The sequence below is a fragment of the Phalacrocorax carbo genome, chromosome 3 (assembly GCF_963921805.1).
Source record: "Phalacrocorax carbo chromosome 3, bPhaCar2.1, whole genome shotgun sequence".
Lineage (NCBI taxonomy): Eukaryota > Metazoa > Chordata > Aves > Suliformes > Phalacrocoracidae > Phalacrocorax > Phalacrocorax carbo.
In genome coordinates this window covers 97,013,393-97,036,616 of record NC_087515.1, presented here as the reverse complement: position 1 = coordinate 97,036,616, position 23,224 = coordinate 97,013,393, and the positions used below count along the sequence as shown (strand labels likewise).

General features: G+C 37.6%; 1 protein-coding gene across 1 annotated transcript in view; it reads right to left on the bottom strand.

Moving 5' to 3' along the window:
- Nucleotides 1–23,224, bottom strand: part of LMBRD1 (LMBR1 domain containing 1) — a 78,752-nt gene that overhangs the window by 11,620 nt on the left and 43,908 nt on the right. Inside the window, exons 9-14 of the mRNA XM_064447842.1 lie at nucleotides 21,347–21,499; nucleotides 12,534–12,598; nucleotides 11,692–11,794; nucleotides 10,437–10,541; nucleotides 9,056–9,205; nucleotides 3,860–3,938 (exon numbers count right to left, since the gene is read on the bottom strand). Of these exons, the coding sequence (XP_064303912.1) occupies nucleotides 3,860–3,938; nucleotides 9,056–9,205; nucleotides 10,437–10,541; nucleotides 11,692–11,794; nucleotides 12,534–12,598; nucleotides 21,347–21,499 (655 nt within the window). The remainder of the gene's footprint in view (nucleotides 1–3,859; nucleotides 3,939–9,055; nucleotides 9,206–10,436; nucleotides 10,542–11,691; nucleotides 11,795–12,533; nucleotides 12,599–21,346; nucleotides 21,500–23,224) is intronic.

Here is a 23,224-nt window from a genome sequence, read left to right as displayed (position 1 = left end):
TCTCATAATTAAGGCTGGGAAAAGTCTTGTACGCAGGCTTGCAGCTAAGTCATTGCTCATTTACATTAAATATCATTAACCTGTTCAGCTAAACCAACACGAAGTTTTCAACGCATTAGTCCAGGGGCAAGAGTCATCACATACTTGAACTCCTTTGCTTGACCTTATGCTCACTTGAGCTGTGGACCCAACAATTCAGCTGGCATTAGTCCTTGTAAACAATAATCAAATGAGATCTTTGCCCAACTGTATCAAACACTGAAAACTAATGCTTGTTTTGCCTATAACAAATATTAAATTTGCTGTTCCAAAAGACAATTTGAAAAGCTTTTAAAAAGTCTATGTTAACCAGAACACAAGCCTTTTGTACAAGATGTTTAAATGTAACTAACAAAAGGTACTTTGAGTTACAGGATGTAGCCCGCTCTACTACTTTCTGGCCTCTGTTCTGTTCTGTGTAGTTACGCTATCATTGCCTCTGGTATTCAGTATAAAGCAGATTCACCTCCTTCATACCAGGAGTAAATACACAGAAGCTCTGCTGCATGAAAGCAGCTGAATTATATATTTTACCATAAACTTTTTACAGGATTATATTTTAACTGCCTTATGTTTCTTCAGAAAGCGTAATTGTCCTTTTCAAGCCAAACACTGCTTTGAAATGCATATACAGAAAACGCTGCCCATTAAAACCTGAACTTTTAACAATATTGAAGTTCAAGGATATTAGTTGCTACAACAAAAAATAGATCAGATCTACTATCTCAGAAAGAAAAAATGTACTTACAGTAAATAGAGATCATATCTACATAATCTGAGTATTCAATAAAACAGAGCAAATTGCTATAAGCTTATATATCAGCACAGCCATTAAGAGGTCATAGTTTGTTTTATGCTTAGGGAAAAATACACATTAGAATTAATTTAGTTTAAATAAAATAAATTAAGTGCTGAGAAGACAAATCAATATTTGCATTGAGTTCCAGTTCAGTAGTTTACATAAGATAAAACCCTAGTACCAAAGAAGTCAATAAAAATACAAGTGCTTGGGCAATCTTAATCTTAACTTGAAGCTAGCTGCATCTATTTTTGCTCTGTGTGTAGTATCCTTAAAACAAGAGAAATAGTATTTTAAAAGCTACTTCCTACCTTTGAAATAAGTTTCACTTATCATATTCTATCTGACCACAGAGCATAATAGTAGCATCTACAACAGTTATTTTCATTAGTTTTCATAATCAGGTATTAAATGGCAGGTATTCCAAGGCAAGCATTACATTTCCACTTTCTAAAACTGACCAGATGAAATGATGAATAAAGTCTTTTCACTAAACAGCTTTAAGTTAAACATTACAAAAAGCACTTTTCTTTCATTTATAAAAATACTTTAATGGCCTGACTGTATCTGTAGTTACTAGAACTCCACTATAGCCTTTTGATCACATTAACATTCACATTTAAGAAACATCCATCCATCATCTACTTACAACAGGCTAGCATAGGACAGCCTATCAATATCTTCTCCATCTCTTTCCTATTAAGAAAGGTGAACATGACTCAAAGATACTCAGTGCAACAGCACAGGTTAATGATGGCAAACCAAACCCATCATTTACACAGGTCAACTCTTGTGTTCAGCACATCAGAACACTAGTTTTAGATTATCAGCTGTATTGTTTACATTGATCAAAGCAAATCAGAAAAAAAATTGTGCAAAGTATTCATAGTACTCAAAAAAATATCATCAAGCATAGGTGGAATTTAGGTTTATTTCAGTCCAACCCCAGGTCCTACGATTAGTCCTCAGACTTTGTTGCTTATTCTATCTGAATTTAGAATCATATAATAGTTTAGTTGGAGCGGACCTTAGGGGTCATCTAGTCCAAACCCCCTGAATAAGCAGGGACATCTTCAACTAGATCAGGTTGCGCAGAGCCCTGTCCAACCCAGAGTTTCTCCCAGAAAAGTCAAGACTAATGAAGTTAATGCCAGTGAGTATATTCTCCCAGCAAATACTAGGCAAGCTGAGAAGCTTTTAACAAGAAATAAAGATCTGTACAACCTGCTCAAAGCCATCTCATTTTGAAAGATGACAGATCTAGTTCTTCTAAACTCTGCCACAGAAGATTTATTTTAAATCACAAAAATATAGCAGCTTAAATAGAAATGGAATGATTATATTTGTCAAAATATCAGAACACTTAAAACCACATTAAATCTAAAAATAATAAAAAATAAAGGTGGATGAACGATTTATTTGAAGCATGGGGAAAACAGGAGAAAAATCCACCCCCCTGGGGAAACGATATGAACTACCAGGAATAAGACTAGGACCTTCAAATTTAGTATGTAGGTGAGTTTAAATACAAGGGAACCGCCTTACAAGAGACCACAGCCTGACAGATTGGGAACAAAGAATTAATGGTCCAGTTCTAGAATCATAGAGTCCGTAAGGTTGGAGAAGACCTCCAAGATCAAGTCCAACCTTCAACCCAACACCACCATGCCTCCTAAGCCATGTCCCCAGGTGCTACCTCTACTTTTTTTGAACACTTAAATACTCATGTAACACTTATCTCCTCTAGTACAAAAATAATTTAAAACTAAATATTATCTTTCCCAATAGCAAATAGGAAAAAACCTGAGGAGCTGCTAAGATCATCTAGATGCATAGTCAGAATTCACTAGTTACAGAACACTGATAAGATAAGAATACAGGACAACTATTTATCTTCTATATCAATTAACAAACACTGCCAAGCCTTTTTATAAGTATATAAATGCATACATAATTCAACTCCTCTTTATACAGAGGAGCTGAAAGATTGCCAGAGTGAGAACAATTGAGAGCTCCAGCCTGAAAGAACCTGGACCATTCCCAAGGCCATAAATCTTTTGCTGAGATCTATTTTTTTAAACAAGAGACCAAGCAATCGATAACATTGATGGTGACCTTAAACAGCAGTATCAGTATTGCAATGGCTAGTGCAATTTAAACTGCAAAAAAAATTTTATATGCAGAGGGAAAGAAAGAAGAAAGGCAACATTAGAAAAACCAAGCTAATTGAAATCATGTTGGATTTGTTGTTGTTGTTTGTTTTTTTTTTTTAACAATGAAACTAGGCTAAAACTCATTCCCAGTTTTAGCCAAGTTTCATAGAGGAATAAAGACCAAATAAAATGTTACTGCTCTCAGAAAAATCAACATTAAGGAGTGCATAGATGGAAAGTCAAGGAAAGTTCCAGTTATCCCTCTGCTTGCTAGTCACTACTCAACTTCACAATATCCATATTACATCTTCTGCCCAAATAACTAGTCAAAAATTGATGGTTAACAACACAGATGAGCAAGAGTTATACTGGATGTTATAAGGAATGATAAATTTAGAGTAAGAGGATTACAGGACAATAGCCTAAGATTTCAATTTCCACTATTATGGCTGCTCATGGAACACCTTAAAAATTGCAGAATTCTTTTACCAGCGAAGTTGCACTGAGAAGTTCAGATCTTACTTTTCCCGAGTACATTACAAAATTTAATAGAATACTTCTGAGTGTTTTTAAAAATAAACCCTAGCTGCTGTATATGTTTATCATAAGGTCTTCTACATAAATGTTAACTCCATAAATGGGAGATTTTAAAGTTTCCTGGAATGCTTTGTTACACATGGTTTCTACTAAAAATAGTAATTTCCTCAAATGAATTTAATAAGCTGTAAGCAAACTGTTTTCTGGACATAACTATACATCAAAGCTTCATTAGACCAAAGCAAATCAAAACCATGAAGAGACTGAGCTTCTTATTACCGCTGAGCATACATATATAACATAGGAAATACAAGAAATTAATTAATCTTACCTTCAGGTGCATCTGCATCACAGTCTTTAGATACAAATGTTGTTACATTCCTCGGCTGGCCATCAATTGTCTTATTACTCTGCATTATTAATACAGAAAATTAGTATACTAGTCTACTAGCAATGTTCTTCCATAGACAATGATAGTTCCTGAACCAAACACATCTCCCAATAAATTATTAATTTTATATAAAAGGCTTTGACAAACCTCTTAAAATATTCAAAAGGATCAAGATTGGTTTTGAACAGTAAATACCGAGTAAGCTATAGGTAGTATTACATGAAAAATCTCTAAATAAGCTGGCACATAAAACTAAGCATTTCTCTGACAACTTAACTGACAAAGTTTATCAATATTAAGTAAATGCAGCTTTCACACTGAACACTGAAGAAAACCCACCAAGTGTCCATCCTAAAAGCAGCAGTTTGTATGAACAGTTAACTTCGTTTCATGCAAACACATGGAGCCATGGAGACTGCCTTAGAAGAAACTAAACCAGGAGGAGTATGATTAGGCACAGGAATCAGGAACTCAAGTGGAACCAAAAGTAAGAGGACAATGTGTAGACAGAAACAATAGGATGAGAACAGAAGACATGAAGTTACAATTATTCAGTGCACATTTAGCAGTGGTCCAGCTCCAGGAGGTATTCCAGCTGGCTGTTGCCGTTACAGCTTACACTGCTTGATCAGGCAGCCTGTAGCAGACAATATCACCCATGCTGTTCTGCCCTCCAGTCCTAACCCATAAGCACTTATCTGGCTTATCCATCCCAAGGCAAAACTTCCCACATTCCCACTGCCCTCACATAAAGGTCGCCTCTCCCCACCGGCCATCCCACCCTGTCCCTCTTAGAGCCCACACTTAGCCATGGCAGCACTCCAGTTGTGTGAGGTATTTCACCATATCTGAGCCCAGTGAGACTGCAGACCTGCAACTACATACAAGCTTTTAACTCTTCCCTTGTTTCCCCTGCTGTATGCATTAGTATTCAGGCACTTCAGAGGCACCCAAGTTGTGCTGATTCCCCAGAAAAGGTACAAGAGCTTTGCCCTAAATGGTGTCATTTCAGCACTTTGTATTAGCACAGAGCTCCTTTTGCCCCCCCAGGGCATGAAGAAAGTGACCAGACATGGCAAAGAAGCGTAAGTGATAGCAGAGTTGTGTCTACAGAACAATTCCTCAAAATAATTTACTTAGCATTCAGCAGAAGAGCGCTCAAGTCTCAGATATTTTTAGTATGAGTATTATCAGAGTAAAACCCCAGTGTTCTAGTTATCATATCCAGTCCAAAGCTGAAAGCAGGATGCCTCAAGGACAAGCAGGAGACAAAACCAAGTACAGTAACTCAGCAGGTGTGCTTCAAGAGCTGACACATTTCGGACACCTAAGGAAATAGCAAGCTATCATAAAGATTAGGTTACAGCCTGCTACACTTGTATAACTTGTTCCTGCTTACATTCAGGACCAAGAACTTAAAAGATTGTTTGCGCACTTGGCCATCTAAGGGATACTTCTGGATTTCTGCTGCTGACAATGGAGACATTCAGTGTCCTGCAGCTTAGCTCCACTCCTCCGAATTATCTATATGAAGGCTGAGGAAGGAAAGTGGCTGCTGCTCTGGCCCTCAACCAGAGAAAAGTATCAATGTCACCTATGGCAAATGCAAGCCTTTTAATTCCCATCTGGGACAGTGAAGTCTTACAGGTCTATTAGGTAGAAGCACCAGCAAGCAGTGGCCTTTCCTTCAGACAGATGGAAAAATCTTGGCCTCGTTAAACAGAAAAGCAATTACACTTCAAGTATGGGCAAAGTTACATTTTTGCTACAAAGCCAAGAGGGAGGCCTGGACATCAACAGAACACTTTACCTTTGTGAAAGGCTGTAAAGGAGACTCATGGCTGTTTTGGAGATATTACAAAGGTCTTAAAAGATGAAACCAAGCGCTCCTTGCTGTTTGAAGAACTACACAAGTTGACCAGAGCCTCAGTTGGTAAGGGCACTGTATCCAAAAGAAACTTCCAAAAGTTTCCTACCGACATCATAGCTGACAACACTTTCAGTTAATTGGGGACATATGCTTTGAACATCCCAATGTTCAGAGTTAAATAAAGCTGGTAGCCCAAGTCTGGCTAACATGAATTGCCTCACAAAAGCTCTGTTTTCCTACACATACTCAATTATGAGGAAAGCTAATGGCACTTCATAGTTAAAAGGTCTTGTCAAGAGTAACAGTCTCCAAAGGAAACAGTTCAAGATTCAAACAGGATTCTAACCTAATGCATCACTATAGATTTTTGGTTACAAATTAGTTTGGCAGGAACCTGATTGGGAATTACTGTAGAGCAAAGAAAAGGGGGAAGTGCTCCTTTTAAGCTCTGTCTTTCTGTGAGCCCAAGCTTCTGACATACATCCTTATCAGCCCACTCATCCACTAAGTTGACTTGGAATATCGCTTATTTATTGCTTGCTTCTGTACAGCATTGGTTACCAGTGGTGTTACTTTAAATTACATTGACTGCTGTTTGTATGAGCAATGAAAGTCTACACTGGCCAAACTGGTACACACAGCTTCCCTCATCAGGAGGCTTGCCATATGCACAAAATGTATTTCATCTGCCCAATTCCTGTGTATGTTCCTGGCTACTCCTCAGTTCCATAATAACCAATTCATAACTCTTAAGAACCTACTTACTGCTAACATCCACAAAAATCTGTTGTTCTTCTTCAGTTCCAGTCACCATTTCTTCTCATTTCAAAATACAGTAGTTCACCATCCAGTTATCAGGGTAGTCAGACACAGAATATGCATCTGGTCCATTCTGAAAGATTCTTTGAGAGGATGTTGTCTGAAAACCCTGTATTTACTTGGTATGCCAGAGAAGTCCAGATATAATTTACCAGCATACTCTTCATGTTATTTCAACAATAAAAATAGTTTCCTCCCAAGTTACTTTATGCACTTTAAACACAGCTCTTTGAAATGGGACATAAGAAGCTAAAGACCAAGGATGGATATCTTGACTACAACATTTTTTAATCCTTTAAATAAAGAGTTGTAGCTCTACTCAAGTACTCCAGCTAATCCTTCTTGCAGTGCTGACCAGGATTGTATTTCAGAGGCTGAATAATGTAAGAGCCTCCCTACTGCTGTGCTCCATTCTCTTGGCCCTTTGCATTAAACTATATATCTATGCTCAGATACTATTTGCCATAACAAATACTTGCATGTTATCTGTTTAAGCCCCAGTCCTTCTGCCCTCCTCAATACACACACATTTCGTTTTACTGAAACATTGCCATTTTATTCATAAAGCAAAGCAAACTGCTAGCTACAGTCTTTATTATTTGCTTTTCTCTTCAATCTTCCACGTTATCTGCAAGTTTTATCACTAAGGATTATTTTCTCAGGTCACTGAAAGGCTTAAAGACTAGCTTGGTAGGATCCTTAATGAAATTGTCCTTCCCACCCTTCCACCCACAATGGTTTTGCACTTTAGAGACTTATAATCAGTCTGTGATATAGAACAAACAAACTGCCTTTTGCAGGGACTTAAGCTCATAACTAACTCAGATATGGCTATATAATGCTCTAAGCTACATACACAGTAAATAATCATGCCAGAAGTTCTATGTAAACTCACCATAGAAGCAAACCGATATCCTGATTTCTAGCTTAGTTTCTTGCTGCTACTACCCTAATTCTGACAAGCTGAGCCAATTTATAGATGCCTGAGTATCTATAAATTTGTATTAGTTATATCTAGCATAAAATTGAATTAAAACATGTATTAAGCTTCCTAAATACCAAATAGTCAAGTCCCCTACAGTGATTCTATTATTGTGCTTGGATTGATATCAGGATGACCAGCCTCCCATTATCTGACACAATTTAGATGTAAAGAGAGCAGAAAAGTAGTATTTATTGAATGCTTCACTTCCTGCAGTGACAATTCTACCACATCCACTCAGCACACTTATGTTGATCAGGTTCCTCTTCTCTAGCATGTTTAACACTACTTTAATTTCCCTTTGTAATCCTTTTGCTCAAAATATTCTGCATCTACTCTTTTTAAACTGAAGGAATTGATAGTCATAACTTACACGCTTTACTAAATATTTTCCGCTGAAGAAGGTTGGTGGGTGATTTATTTTTTTTAAGCAGTGTGTTCTCCTCCCAGAAGCACAGCCTTCTGGAAAACTAACAGAAGTACTCCAAATGCTCAAAGCAGCACTCAGTTTCTTCAGTCTCATTTAAATCCCTTCTCCTAACAGCTCTGGCTCAAATGTTTTGTCTTTGTGAAACACCTCAAACAGCACACCAAAAAATCTGAACTTCCTTGTGCCTGAACATGAATTACCAAATCATGACTTAGTTGGTTGTCTACATTTGCAAGATCAGATCTAACAAATCCTACTCCTGTAGGACACTATATATTGATAAACAGCTGTCCACAAAAACACTAAGATGCTTATGATATGTAACTTCGAACTTCTCCATAAATATGCTGGCCTCCACTCATGACAAGATGAAAACCGAGAATTAAAGCCTTCAAGTACAGAAAATTAGAGACTTGAAAAGACCCAACCCCCAAACCCTGAAGTACACAAAAGTGCAATAATGAAAGCAGAGGCTAGTGTTAACTACTTAATTCTAAAGATTTTATATAACAAGAACTGCAGTGAGTTTCATGAATTCGGACAGGCCGAAGTGTCTGCAGTGTTATTAATCAGCACATACTCAACTTCATTCTGATTATTGTTCTCTCCTGTACCAAGTTATTTTGTCATTTCTCAAATATACACATAAAAACTATCAAGTGCTGAGTAACAACATTGCTTTCAGTCTATAGACAGCCTTACACACTGAACTAATCCTCATTGCAGTCACTCAGCAACTTAAGCATACCAGTACAGAATCTAGTGGAAGGTAGCAGCTGTCTTATCAAAAGAAGTAACGCAATATTCAAAGCTTTACACTGTCTGAAGGTGATCTAGGAATTAAGTTGCATTATATATATAGTACAACCAGTTTCTGATTTGTGTATTATCAAGAGACCTACTAGTAGTTAAAAAACCTGGCCACAAAAGAGTCTTGAAAACTGAGAGCGGGCCTGGCTTTAAAAGTAGCCATAAAAACTACATTTTTGATACAGAAGACAAGATCCCTTTTTGAAAAAAAGTGTTACATCTCACCTGTACCAGGTATTTTTGGCTTCCATACATTACATACTGCGGTGCAAGACTGTAAATCATGTAACTTGTATGGAGAACTATCAACAGAAGTATCATACAGAGAAACAAGAGTGCTTGAGGTCGAGTTTTTCCTCGCCTGATTTTATAAAGCTGGAACACAGAAAACATACAAATGTTAACATGATTAAATTTCTTCTTCCTGCAGACATTTAAAATATTCTCTAATTCAAGTCACAGCTTTAATTCTACTGACAGAAGTAGGAGGCTGCTAAAATTATCCTCTGGCAACTTAATTCCAATGAGTCAAAGCAGGTTTTTAGGTGTATTTATCTGAATCTCAAAGCACAGCTATTTAACCAAATTAATTGTTTGTATTAATGACCCAGAACATTCATAAACCAGCAATTAGCAGCAAGATTTAAGTGATGTTGCCTATCACTGACAACAAACTGTGCCTTTGTTTGTCGAAGAATAGTGTCCTTCAGTCAAGGTGAGGTGTTGTCTATCACTACACCTCTAATAAGAGCTAGAAACAGAGGAGAGAGAGAGCATTCCCAGTCTGAGAGAAATTGCACACCACACAGTGGCATCTTTTCTCTTTACACTGCAGAGAAGAATATAATCCCTTGTTGTTACCCTGTAGATACCACGCTATTCTGTAATCCCCAAAGGCTCAACCTGAGTACCATATTAAGGTAAAGAAGCTGGCAGCTGAGACGTATATGATGGAAGACCAAAACCAACAGCCTATCTCACAACTCATTACAAGGACTCAGGGTCACTGTTCACAATTTTGGGGTGTCAACACATGAAAGAGTGACAGTATTAAAGGGAAAGTTGGCACAGAAGCAGGGAAATATTTAACCAAGCATCACAGGCATGAACGGCATATTATTGGATACAAAGCTGGTTTTTCAAATACAGTAATATATTTGTATCACATTTAAATATGCCTTATCATCACCATACTGTTTTATGTCTTATCAAGGTAAACTTGCTAACCAGCTAAAAAGCAACTCAAGCACTACTGCCTGCAAGCACATTTCAGATTTTGACCATAAAATTCACTAATACTTTCAGTATATCAGAATTATATGGCTTTAACTTAGAAAAGTCAGAAGCTAAAGTGCCACTGATTAAATACTTGAAAGAGTCATCTGACTGTATTGCTTAAACTATGAGTTTTGGTCTGATAACTTAGCAAAATGGAACACCTTTCAAAAGCAGTGAAAATTCTGCAGTAGGTTAGTAACAGTTAGACATACAGACAATGCTGTTTGTGACATCCAGTATTTATAAGCAGTATAGTCATTATTTATGTAATATCACATTTATTAAATGTTCTACTGAGTATTATAAACTGAACTCTTGTCATATTTACCCTTATCCAGAAGAACCATACACCCATATTTCGAATGCCTGCCATTGAAGTGAAGATGAAGTACATCACAATAGTTGTAATAAGAATATAATCAAGTGGAAAAACCTGAAACAGGAATACAAGCAGTTAAAAAGACAAGACAATGTTCAAACTAGAAAACAAGCTCTTCCCCACTTTAAAGCTAAGTAAGTAGTGTCTCCTTATAGCATTGAGATAATAAGAGCCCTTCCATTTAGAAGTTATACATAGCTGGCTCCAAATACAGCTAATATAGACTACTGCTAATAGAGTTTACACAATTAGTTTGGGAATGCAACTAGGCATTTTTTTTCTTAATTTAAAGCTTGCCTTAATTTTGAAGAAATACTTAATTCCATTCTGAGAGTATATTTAAAAGGAAGCCCACAGTGGAAGCAATCATTTTAGGACTGTATAGGCATTCTATTTATGAATATTCTGAACAAATTTGCACACAAAACTTGGTTTTTATGTTTATATTCATAACAGTTTGAGATAATACTGGTGCTGAACACTCTTCCTCAGTAAACTGCAAGCTTAGGTGTTCAATAGTTTCAGAAACCATGGGAAAGCAAAGCATTGTGCCAACCTGCTATACCAAGAATATCAAAAGAACTCAACTGGGGGAGAGTAAAACACTAGCTTACATTAAGGCTTTTCTCTTTCTTAGCTTACCAATGACTGATTGCCAAATTTGTATGTGGTCTTACTGCCTTCCAACCCTACTGAAATTAATAGATGCTTGTTCTTATGTAGGGTTTGTTTTAAAGATTAACACACTACTATAACATACATAACTGCACAGAGTGCTATGTATCTTTTAAGGTGCAGTAAATACATTAAGGAGTGAAAAAGTGCATTTACTTCACTGAAGAATGATAACCTATCAAGTACAGAAACAGAATATAGGCAGTGCAGTGGAGAAAGTTGCTTTTATTCTGTGCATAACTAGAAGTGGTGTCATTCTTCATTGCCACTATGTTCTCATCAGATGAGAGTCAGTTTCAAGCACCACCTTCCTCCAGCAACTGGCTTCCATCCACACAAGATTTTCAATCAGTATGTAATAACTAAAAGATTGTTAACAAGGAAGTTGCCTTGCTTTTACAGCACACAGATCTAGACAATTTTATTTTAATGAATTACTTTGGAAGAAGTGTAGTTTGCCTTTTGACATCTTACCAGATAAGAGAGAGGAGCGTCCTTATATATGTATATCACCATATTTTTTACTTACCGTTTGAAGAACAGGTAGCAGCATATTCAATGGATTGGTCAGATTAGTTCCTAAAATTATAAATCCCGAGTCGAAGCCAGCTGAATGCAGAGCTTTGTCCAAACTGCAGTAATTAAGGAAAACTGACTAAGTACTATGGTTGTCTCAGAGATTTGTGTTCAGTTTAATTTAAAAGGGCAGCTCAAAAAAGCTGAACTAAGCCCAGAGGCTGACAGCTTTTTCATATCTATATAGACACGTCTTGTTTTACCACAATCATTGCACTTTGTCCTATGAAAAAGTATATTGATTTCTACATCTCCTTGGCATTTTAGCTTTTCCCTAGTTTGGATCATAAAGCTTATTTGCCCAGTCTGAAAATATTAAAAATGCCAACATTTGAGACCTCTGGTTACTGTCAATCTTCATTGAAATCCAGCAGATTTGCAGCTGGCTATATTGCTTTCAGCACCATGAAACTATGATGTAATGCACACCATAATGGATTATACATGTCATTTACAACAAGAATTTAAGCACCTGTTACCCAGCCCAAGAAGTACCTACATGCATTAAGATTCATTCAAGCAATCATAATACTTCTGTAGTCTGAATTAAACTTCCTTAACATATATGCCTAATTTCTCTGCTGAATCAGAATTGTTTTCAGCAGCATACAGTCAATCAAGCTGAACCACGTGCTAAGAGAGATTCAAGAAAGGACATTTTGGTTATTTTCAATATATACTATTGTAATAAGAAATGCAGCATAGAAAAGAAGCGGGCTGACTCTTGAAGTGAACTACCCCTTCATTTGACATTAGAGCAGAAACCGTGTGGTTTAAGTGCCAAAATTTACTTACTTTGACAAGAACAGAGAGACAGTGAAGAGCAGTGCCACAATGATGAAGAATACTCCCCAGACAATCTAGAAGTAAAGATTTATTACAGGTTAACTGAAAGTGCTTGCAGTTGACACAAGAACTGAAGACTTCTCAAAATTCCAGTAAAGGACTAATGATCTTGGACCACTTCAGATCTCAAGCACTCTTGAAACAGTAACTTTTTGGTAAATACTTGAGACAAGTGCTAACAAAATGTTTAGTCTGTTAAACAGGGTTTATGTCAAGCATTTCAAAAGTTCGTTATCTACGATAGTAACAACCTCTTCACATGGTGGGTACACTAAGCTCAGAATCAAGCATCATACATCACATGCTATAGTGCAATACAGAAGTCCACCTATAAGTCAAAAGTGTCATTAAGAACAAAGATGAAATATTACATTAAACGAACACAGGATTTGGCAGAACACACAACCTGTATTTGCTGTATTTTACAGCAAATCTTAACTTATACATGCAATTTGGGTCTAATTAAGGGGAACTGGAGGAGTTTGTTTCCCTCAGCCACCACACCTGTGTGGTCACCTTCCAACAGGTGGCAACCCATGCACAGCTTCGAAGGAACATCTCAGCTTTCCTGACTGAGAGCTCCCTTCTGTAGCACAGGTTGGAAACACTCAGTGACCAAATCATTTGGAAGGAACAATGTAAAACTCAAGTAACCAAGCCCAAATATCAGGTTGACTTTTTCTTGCTTCTGCCTGCAAGTCCTCTCAGTTACTCACCACTATTGAGTATTTCAAAGCAATTTTCAAGGTTCAAGTTATAGAAATCATCAACTTTTCAATGTATTTTGACTGAGAGGTTTAAGTCACCTAGAAATTTAACTTTGAAGTGATATGAAGAGTTGAGAATGGACTGGGAAAAAGATGCTTATAAATACTAACGTAGTAGGAAAAACGCTTGAATTTCAAGAAAATCTAGGTAAGTGCTACTTAAATACTACTATTCTAAAACACTGTCTATCCACAAGTGATTAAAATAAAATGTAACTACAACCACCAGATAAAGGCCTCTTCCAGAGAAGGTTCTAGAAGAGCTTCCATACCCCTTTAGCTGTAGGTGGTGACTAATTTGCCCCACAATATTCTTTTGGAGTGCATACTGTATTCAAAAATTTGGAGCAAAAAAAAGTCTAACAGCTGTGGTTATTTAGCCACCAAGTCATGAGCCTAGAAAAATACAGTAAATTTTAAGGACCACTATAAATAAATCAGATACTGCTCTTTCTAAAATAAGCAATAGCAGCCTTTTTTGTAAGCTTTTGCACACTAGCATGTAACTACCTGATATACAAAATAGGATCAGAATTTCTTGGCTAAGCAAAGGTGGCATATGAAACACTAAGTTTAACAGAAGTAAATGAAGATTTCATAAACCAACCATATCAGCAGTTAAACTGGGTTTGTGCACTCAGATTTTTCAGGTTTTAAGGGCTGGAATGAAATAAGCAAAAGCTTAAAGTTAGACAATTTAGTCCCTGAATACACTCAAAGTATGAAAAGTTTGAGTTTAAGCTACTGGTAAGTTGCCGGAATTCTTCCTGTTTAGAGAACTGAAAGTAGTATTCTGATACCTGTAAATTCTGTTTTTCCCGCTTCCTTCTCATTTTTATCATTAGAGAAAGAAGTCACCTTCTTTCAAAGATGGCTTCATTTCTTACAGTTTTTCTATGAATGGTCTGAATCAAGTAGATTAAGATCTTGAGGAATTATGCTATTTCAAACAAACACAGGAAAGTGTTTTTATTTTGCGTACCAAATACAGCACTCAAGCCAGGGACTTTGTTCTCCAAGTTGTCCTCAACAAGAACACCTCCTGTTGTTTTGCCTGGGCTACAAGCTAGTTCAGGAAACCATTCTCCATTTCTTCGGCAGGTTCTCTCTCTCATAATATTTTCCTTGGGGTGGGGGTGTGGGGGGTGTGGAGGGTGGGGTTAGGGGACAATGGACAAAGGTGAGCCCAGATAGCAAACCCATTCAATTACAGCTCCAACAGGTTCACTGTATTTTCCTAGAAATCCTAGTCACAGAATATACTCAGATACGCATGCTGAACTTCCCAAAACAATAATGTTTTCAGATTGCTAGACCTGAGACAACCTAGACAGACTTATTTCCAAATTCTATATGCAAGAACACAATGCGTGGTCTTCCATATGAATGAGGGAGTTTCATGGTTTAAATTATTTTTATTTTATTCACCTTAAACCTTGGCACACAGACATCCTGAAAAGGTTAAGAACTTTATTGCAGCTGCTCATTAAAGATACTCAGAGTTACAGTGCTATTATTGTTCATTAAATTCTGAAGATAAGCTTCCATCTGCAAACTCAAACAAAATATTAGAACATCACTTATAAAACAACTCAAAATTATGTAGGCCTTATTAGGTAGAAAATTATAGACTAATATCAAGTTAAGTATTATCTTGAACATTTCCACATATTTAAGTGTCCTAAGATTTTACCTCTCCACAGCAAACTCCCACTAGATGTTAGCCATAGAGGAAATAGATATTTAAAACCAATTAACACCAAGAGGCTGAAGCTTGTACTACTTCATTACTTTCTGCCAACTATGGCCAGTAGACAGGTGTCCATATCTCCTCTGGAATATGTCTGTCTTCTGAAGTTACGCGTAACAAGGTAAGCTGTTGAAAAAGCACTCCTTTTCCCATTTGAAGCTCAACACCAGTCCCATTAAATATTAGATTGAAAAGGCTAATATTAAAGACTTTCATTTTACCTTAGTTCTTCCTGTATTTCCACAGTACTATTAAGACTGCTGAACCATAAATGATTTGCAAGTAACCTATGTTTACACAATTTTAGAGCATCAGTTGACTTAAGCCTTTCACAGAAGTGATCTTTGTGTTCTTAAATAGATCTTCCTTGTACCTCAACTGATTACAGACCAACTGATACCTCATTTTTCCTTTATTAACCAGCACTCAGCCAACAATTAAAAGAATACCAACACTCAGACTAGTAGAGTTTGCAACCTACGCAGTCTGGCTGAGCCTTATGAAGTGGTATTAACATGACTTAAATTAAAAGCATGCCTCCAGTTGGGTATCATTTGGTATCTGGGTGAGGGAAAGAGTAAGTACTTCCTTTCCTATCCCCCCACATAAAGCCTAAGATAGGCTAGAAAAACATGGCAAAAGTGAGTGTATCGCTCCTGCTGCATTTTACTTGTCACCTATAACAAAGGACAAATTTGCCGCCCACAACCTTATGGGATACAACTGTACTGCTGTTTACTAGCTTTAAACCAACCAGAACACCTTCAAAGATTCTAGATATACTTAGCCATGGAAATTTACAAAATAGTTTTTCTTTGTGTCACACCATAAATGAGAAGAAATCTAAGCCCCTGCAAACCTAAGTACATGTTCAACTTCAGAGCAAAGGACAGCACTTAATCGAAACCTCTTGTTCTCTTAGCAGGACTATTTATCAACTGATGCTGAAAAGCTTTTAGTATGAGAACAGGTGAAAACAAAGAGTCTGGGTTTCAGCCAAACACACAGAGCAATTTAGTAAGGTCATTACAAAAAAAAGCAAGCAAGCAACCCTTGATCTGTATTAGGTCTAACTTTCAATGCAAGACAATTATTTCCTGTTCCTACTCCCTAGTCCTTTTGAAAGCAGGACCTCAAACCAACCACACCTCAAGCTACGTTACCTCCTCCACCACAACCAGTTTGTACTGCTCCATTGCCAGGCCACTTCCACATATCCCTCAGTTAAAAAAAAAAACACACCAAAAACCAAACAACACAAACAGACCCCGTACCCACTTGTACTCAATCATTTGCTACAGAACAGGTTTCAGAGCTGCTGCCTTGCACTTTAATCACTTCTACGTGTCTGTTTTGTTCTCCTCATCTACAGTCTGTTGTAGAAGCTAGTATGCATACAAGTAGCTGCCAAAAATCAGTGAACCATGTTTTTATGCAAGACTGCAGATATTACAGAACCAGTGAGTTGAAAGAATATCTACTAATACATCTTATGCTGCTGCCTAAAATGAGTTCCTTTAGCATCTTAATAGAAAGCCTCTACATGGCCAAGTAACAAAGCAGCTGAAGCAGGAAGCAATAAGAACTGGTTTAGTTAAAACTTTGCTCTGCATTTGAATATAAGGGTTTAAAAGGCATGGCAAAGCAAAAACCAAGATGAAAATGTCAACATAGGCATTTCTCAATAGTAAAAATGGAAGCATGCTACTTCTAGGTCATAATGAAAAGTTGACTTGTACTTCAGTTTAATAAGTTAGGCCAAATAATTTAGATATTCAACTGATTAATGTATTTTTCCACTGCTACTGCACATAAACAAGTCCCAAGTTGATAAGTCTTTTCTGACATTGCTCATGTCCTGCTTACACTATTTTCCCTGGTACTTCCCTTCAACTTCCTAGATGTTCCCTTGACTCCTGCATCATCCTTGTTTGAGTCAGGAACTCTTTGCCTCCTACCCCTGCCCCCAGATCTCAGTCAAGCTAAGTTGTTTCACCTATGGAAAATTCCAAAGTGTTACTAAGATAATAATGGAATTTAGGACTTAATTTATTCTGAGCAGGAATGACCTCATAATCCACAAACTTAGGTGTTACTTCCTTATGAAAAAGCGCCTCAAAATTAACTTTGCCCCTCCAAAAAGCTAGAAGAACACTCACCTGCCCAATTGTTTCCTACAGTGGCACAACAACAACAAAAAAGAAACCATGGTTCTGCTTAGGAGAGCTATTGCATGGCTTTGAATCAACACAAATTTAAAGGGATCAGTCAGCCTCTCAGGGCTGGTACCCGTTAAAAGAGTAAAGAAAACTGGTGGCACATTATTGAACAGTTATACTGACCAAGAGGCAAAGCTGGATTCCTCATGGGAAACACTGTTTGTATTGGATTTACATGGCAAGGTTTTGGTATCAGGGGGCTATAGGGGTGTCCTCTCTGAGGAGCAGCTGGGGGCTGCCCAGGGCTAGACACAGCTGTTTCCAGTTGGCTCCAGCTGACCCACTGCTGGCCAAAGCTGAGCCCAGGAGCCAAGCTGGTGGCCCCTCTGTGAAAAAAAATCTAAGAAAGGGGAAAATACCAGACAGCAGAGAGGAGCAAGGGGAAGACGTGAAAAACAGCCCTGTAGACACTAACCTCAGAGGAGGAGCAGACACCCCCTCAGCCTGTTAGGAGGACCATGCAGGAGCAGATAACTACACTCAGCCCATGGAGGACCCCCCACAAGTGGATATTTTCTAGAGGAAGCTGTAGCCTACAGAGATCCCACATGCTGAAGCAGGTTCTTCTGACAGGAACTGCAGCCCATTGAGCAGACCCATGCTGGAATAGGGACAAAGCATGAGGCAGAAGCAGCAGCAGAGATGAGTTGTTATGGACTGATGGCAAGTCCCTATTCCCCATCCCCACTGTGCCACTCGAGAGTCAGGATTAAAGTGACAGGACCAGAGAAAATGGCCACAAGTTGCACCAGGCAAAGTTTAGACTGGATATTAAGAAGAATTTCTTTACTGGAAGATTGGTGAAGCATTGGAACAGGCTGTCCAGAGAGGTGAGAGTCACCATCCTTAGAGGTGTTAAAAAACATGTAGAGGTGGCACTTCAGAATATGGTTTAGGAAGGATGGTGGTGATGGGTTGACAGATGGACTTGAGGATCTTAGAGGTCTTCTCCAACCTTAATGATTCTATGATTCTACAATTCAACCCACCATACTATTGCATGATATGACCTACTTTCCAGGAAGTTTCAGGTAACCTGGCAAACGTGCTAAAAAGGATTGTTAGATGAAGGAAATCACTTAATACTAAGTTATCACTATGTAAACTTAGGACATGAAATACTCACACTTCTTGCTCATCACGCTGCCAACTTCCATGATGTAGAAGATGCAGCAGTGAATGAAGGTAAAAAGCATGTCAGTTTAGCCACACCATCTCTTCAAGGCAACTGACTCCTGACAGCACCTACATTCTGCACGAACACCCTGGCAGCATGGCTGTTATCCAGGCAACTGCCTACAGTTTCCCCTCTCTGCTCTCTCCAGAGATGTAGGGGGGGTGGGCAGAAATCAAAAGCCCGATAAAAAAGAAATGCCCTAGCCCTCCATCCTCAAGATAGCACTAACTATACCTACGCTTCTCTGAAGGCCTTCAGCAGCAGGTGGAGGCTGACACAGCTATACGAAGTCCTCATTATCCTTAGTATTAGATAGGAGAACAGTTTCTCTCTCCCTTGCTAGAGGTCAAGCGTACCACTGTTTACCAAGAAAACACTGTTCTCTGTAGTAGACTTCATATACTTGGACTGATGTCAACGCCTTTAAGTTTCTGCTTAAGCTAAGCCACATGAGCGTGCTCTGTTCACACAGGTCTCAATCTTCAAGACAGAGCACTTCATTTCTTTATATTACTTACCTTAGGCTCTCTTCAGTTGGTTCACAACTGTTTTGAGGTACCCCATGAAAAACTGATGCAATACTCCCAAATTACCATTGCTGAGTGGACTTTCATTTTTCACAGCCTACAGTCTTGTTCATATACTAGAGCAAACATAACTATGTGCTCCAGAGTTCCCCCCCCCAAGAGTTTTTGTACCTAGCCCTAGAATATACCGCATGTCTCTTGTTGCTTAGTTTCAGATGAAAGTGTGAGAAACCACAAGAGAAAGGAGAAGCAGCAGATTTCCTATCTACAGGAAAGGTTACATCTCATAGAATGAAGTTAGACTAGTTTGACATTACTCAATGACTCCATGCTGACCACTACTCATCTCCTTGGAATCCTCCCAAGTGTTGCATTTGACTAAATTGAAAAATTAACATCTTCACCTTTTAGTAAAACATTTGTTCTCAAAATTTACTTCACTCCATGTCAAAGAAAGCTTACTCTTCACAGAAAAAAGTTTTGGCTTCATTTAACAAGGTATTACATGCTAATAGATATTTATCAGTAATTAAATAATCACAGCAAGAATATAGGAGAACACTATGCAATGACAATATGATCATAAAATGTAGACAGTAAGTTAACACTGCGAGAGACCTCCAAGACTAATGTTCCTGAACATGTTATTTTTTTCTGTCCATCCTAGTAAAGGTCTGCAACTCCCATAAACCTGACCATCCCCAAAAGCAGAAACAGCATTCTCCAGATCTAGTACTTGCCTCACAACAAATGGCATTTCTCTTGAAGTCTGAGAAATTACCACATTCTTAAACAAAAATATAGTAGTTGCACTAAAGATAGCAGTGTCGTAAAGCAATAAGCAAGGCTCCAAATATTTCCTGCACTTCTACATTGATCAGAAGTATTGTGTATGGTTATTAAAAGATGTCAGTCTTTTCATGAAAGCCACTAATTGAACAATTGACAAGTTGTATATGTGCAAAGACAACTCAAATGCTATTAAAGTAACAGCAATACAATCCTACAAGAGTTAAGATGTTAAGTGATGGACATTATCACCTTCACAGGACAGCTCAAGGAAAAGTCAAAGTAAACAAGTTTTGTAACATGCTTCATAGCAAAACCCTATTCTAAGTGAAAATCTGTCAGGAAAAGTTACCAACCTGCAACTTCTTTAGTCTGCGATTCTTAAGTCAACAATTTACAGTGACTGTCACAGTCACTGAGAGAATTAAAAAGCATTCAAACCACAAGAACAGAGACACTGGAATACCATCCTGACCATAAGTGATAATCTAAGTAACCAATGATATTTTACACTATCCTATGAGAACATGAAGAACTGTTAAAGTCCTACAGACAATAGATATGGCCAATGCATTTCAAATTTCAGGTTACTGTGAAGAGTTAAAGAAACTACACAAGCTATTTCAAGTCAAAGGAAGCATCCAGACTATTAAAATGAGTAGTTTGGGATATTTGTCCTTTAAATGAAAGGGCTAAGTCTAGATTTCTAATGTAGCATAGAAAGATAACTCCACTAAGCATTTTACACTGAAAGCTTTTGTTCAACTGTAATTTCAGCCCATTTCCATTGGTACCCAGCATTAACAGTAGCAATGACATTAGAAGAAATTGGTCATAGACCCCCTCAGCTTTTCAAAGTGCAGACTACAGTTTAAAGTACTGCTAAAATTTCTTCCTGCATCCAGCTAGCAAAAAATACTTCATATGGCAATACTGTTACATAGAAGTACTGGTTTTTAAAACCAGGTATCTATTGAAAAAAAAATCAAGGTCCTAAGATCAAAAAGAGACCAAGATCAAAGCTTTGCCCCAGTACCCAGTGCAAAAGGAGACTATTAAGTATCAAGATATAAATTCTATGCAGCTAGCTTACTATTGATCAAGTAATTACTTGGCAAGATGCTCATTCCAAATGCATATATTCTCAAAGTATCTCTCACCTGTACTGGCTGCAAGTAATTTAGATTAACCTAAGCTACCTAAGAGCTATAGAGTTCTTCCTTCTCTTCCCATTTTCACATGCCTGAGAAAAGATAAAATATTCAGATTTTTCTCTGGCAGTGGCACTACAGTACATCAGCTAGGACTTGCTCCTTTACCTAAAATATGATTAAGATTGAAAAGTAAAAGGTTTTCCAAAAGGTCAAACACAGCTTGCTATAGGGCTGTCATTGCAGAGTATAATAGGAATCAAAACAATAAGCGGTTGATATTCAGGATGGTAATTGATAAACTAGACCCATGATTTATATGGGAAGCAGCAATCCAGAATTTATTCCAACTTAAGTGTCAATAAGTGAGAAAAAGTTTTACCTTTAGAGGTCGGATAGCTTCACAGAACTTTGTCCACCAGCTTTTCTCAATAGACTCCAGATGCCTCTCTCTTCTTCGAAGTGTCCTTAATCTCTCTTCTAGTTGTTGTACATTCCGTCTATCCCTTGATGACAGAGGTCGCCCATCTCTGCACTGGTTACCAAAAAATAGTGCAAGATATCAAGGGACACTGAATCAAGAAAAAGGACTTGGCATTTAGTTTAATGAGTTACAACAACTCTAAAGACTTCGTAGTTTATAATTCACACCATTTCTGTGCATCACAAGAGGATGAAGTGCAAAAGTCACAAGCTGCAACAAGGGGAATTCCTATTAGGCGGTGGAAAACACCCTTCACAATGAGGATGTTCAAGAATTTTAACAGGGTGGGCAGTCTCCATGGCTAGAAGTGTTTAAAATGCCCAGATGTGATCAAAGTAACCTAGTCAAACTGAAAGGGGTCTTCCACTGTGTAGAGGGGTTGAACCTGATGACTTTCAAAGGTCCCTTCCAACCAAACTCCATGACTAAGCCAATATTTTAAGCTTAGCTACTGTATTTTCTTTCCAGCATTCCACTACAGATATTCAGCTATGTTTCTTGTACTTGCAAGAGCAAGATGACTTGCTGTTCCAAAAATTAACCTTACAGATATCTAAACAAGAGGCACCATTATCCCAAGAAGTAGTTGAGTGTACCAGATAATTGTTTGATGATTACATTTAAGAATGTACTTAAATTCTGAGCCTCTAAATACTGAGCAGGTGTCACTGTACTTTGTTGTAAATTGAGTAGCACACCCTCACACCCTTAAATCTCAGTTATATGCTAGTAAGCAAAAGCAACAAAATAGGCATTAGGTAGCTGAACCAAATTTTTTTTTAGTATTAATGCTACTATATAACACACTGATCCTTAGATAAAATATTCTTCTTTTTAGTACATCTACTATATATTTTTAAATTTTGAAATGCCTTATTCAATTTTTTTTTTAATAGCCTTTCTGCAAATAGTGAAACACTTAACCAGTGAAGTTAAAGCAAATCTATTTCAGATAAATTTATCAAAGGGTTTACAAGATTAAGACCACATTCTAAGCACATACAACACTTCAAAGTACATTGTGATCTCCAACTGAACAGGAACACATATTCTCCATAGCCTGTACAGCACCTCAGTGACTTGAAAAAGACTTTTTGAAAACAGCCCAAGCTCCCAAGCTTCAATTATTTAGACTACGAAATGAAGCTACCAGGTGTACTAATAGCAAACCATACTACATACTGAATCTTATAATTAGATTAAGTAGCATACTTCCGTACTTTTAGTTTTGACTGTATGTTACTCTCAGTAACATTCACTCTCTTCATGACTTCATGCAAATATAACTGAAGAACTAAGATTTCAGTTACAGAGGCAGGATCTGGACCACAATCTATAAGCCAAGGGAAATCAGTTTATACTAATGGTCACATTAAAATATAGACATAACTTAAAGATTTTCTACTTTTTGATCCTATTTGTTAGCTAGATCAAACAACAAGACCAGCTGCTTGTAAACTCTCATAATTCAACATAGTCTTCTGCAGTAAATAACTCAATTTTTCAAGGGCTTATAATTTTTCTCATATTGATTTCAGCCTCTGTTGTAGTAGTACTCTGTACAAATCCAAAACATAACAAATTAAAGCATGGGGAGACTACCTTTTAGGTTTCATTATGCAACAAGATCTCTAGAACACTGAAGGAGCCCACACTGTGTAGAGGTAGAAGTATCAAGGGAACAGTTTCAACACTGCTGAGGTCTATCATCACAGAGCACACAACAGTACAGATGGACTTCCAGGATGAAAGTGATCCATCTTAATGCCCTTTCCC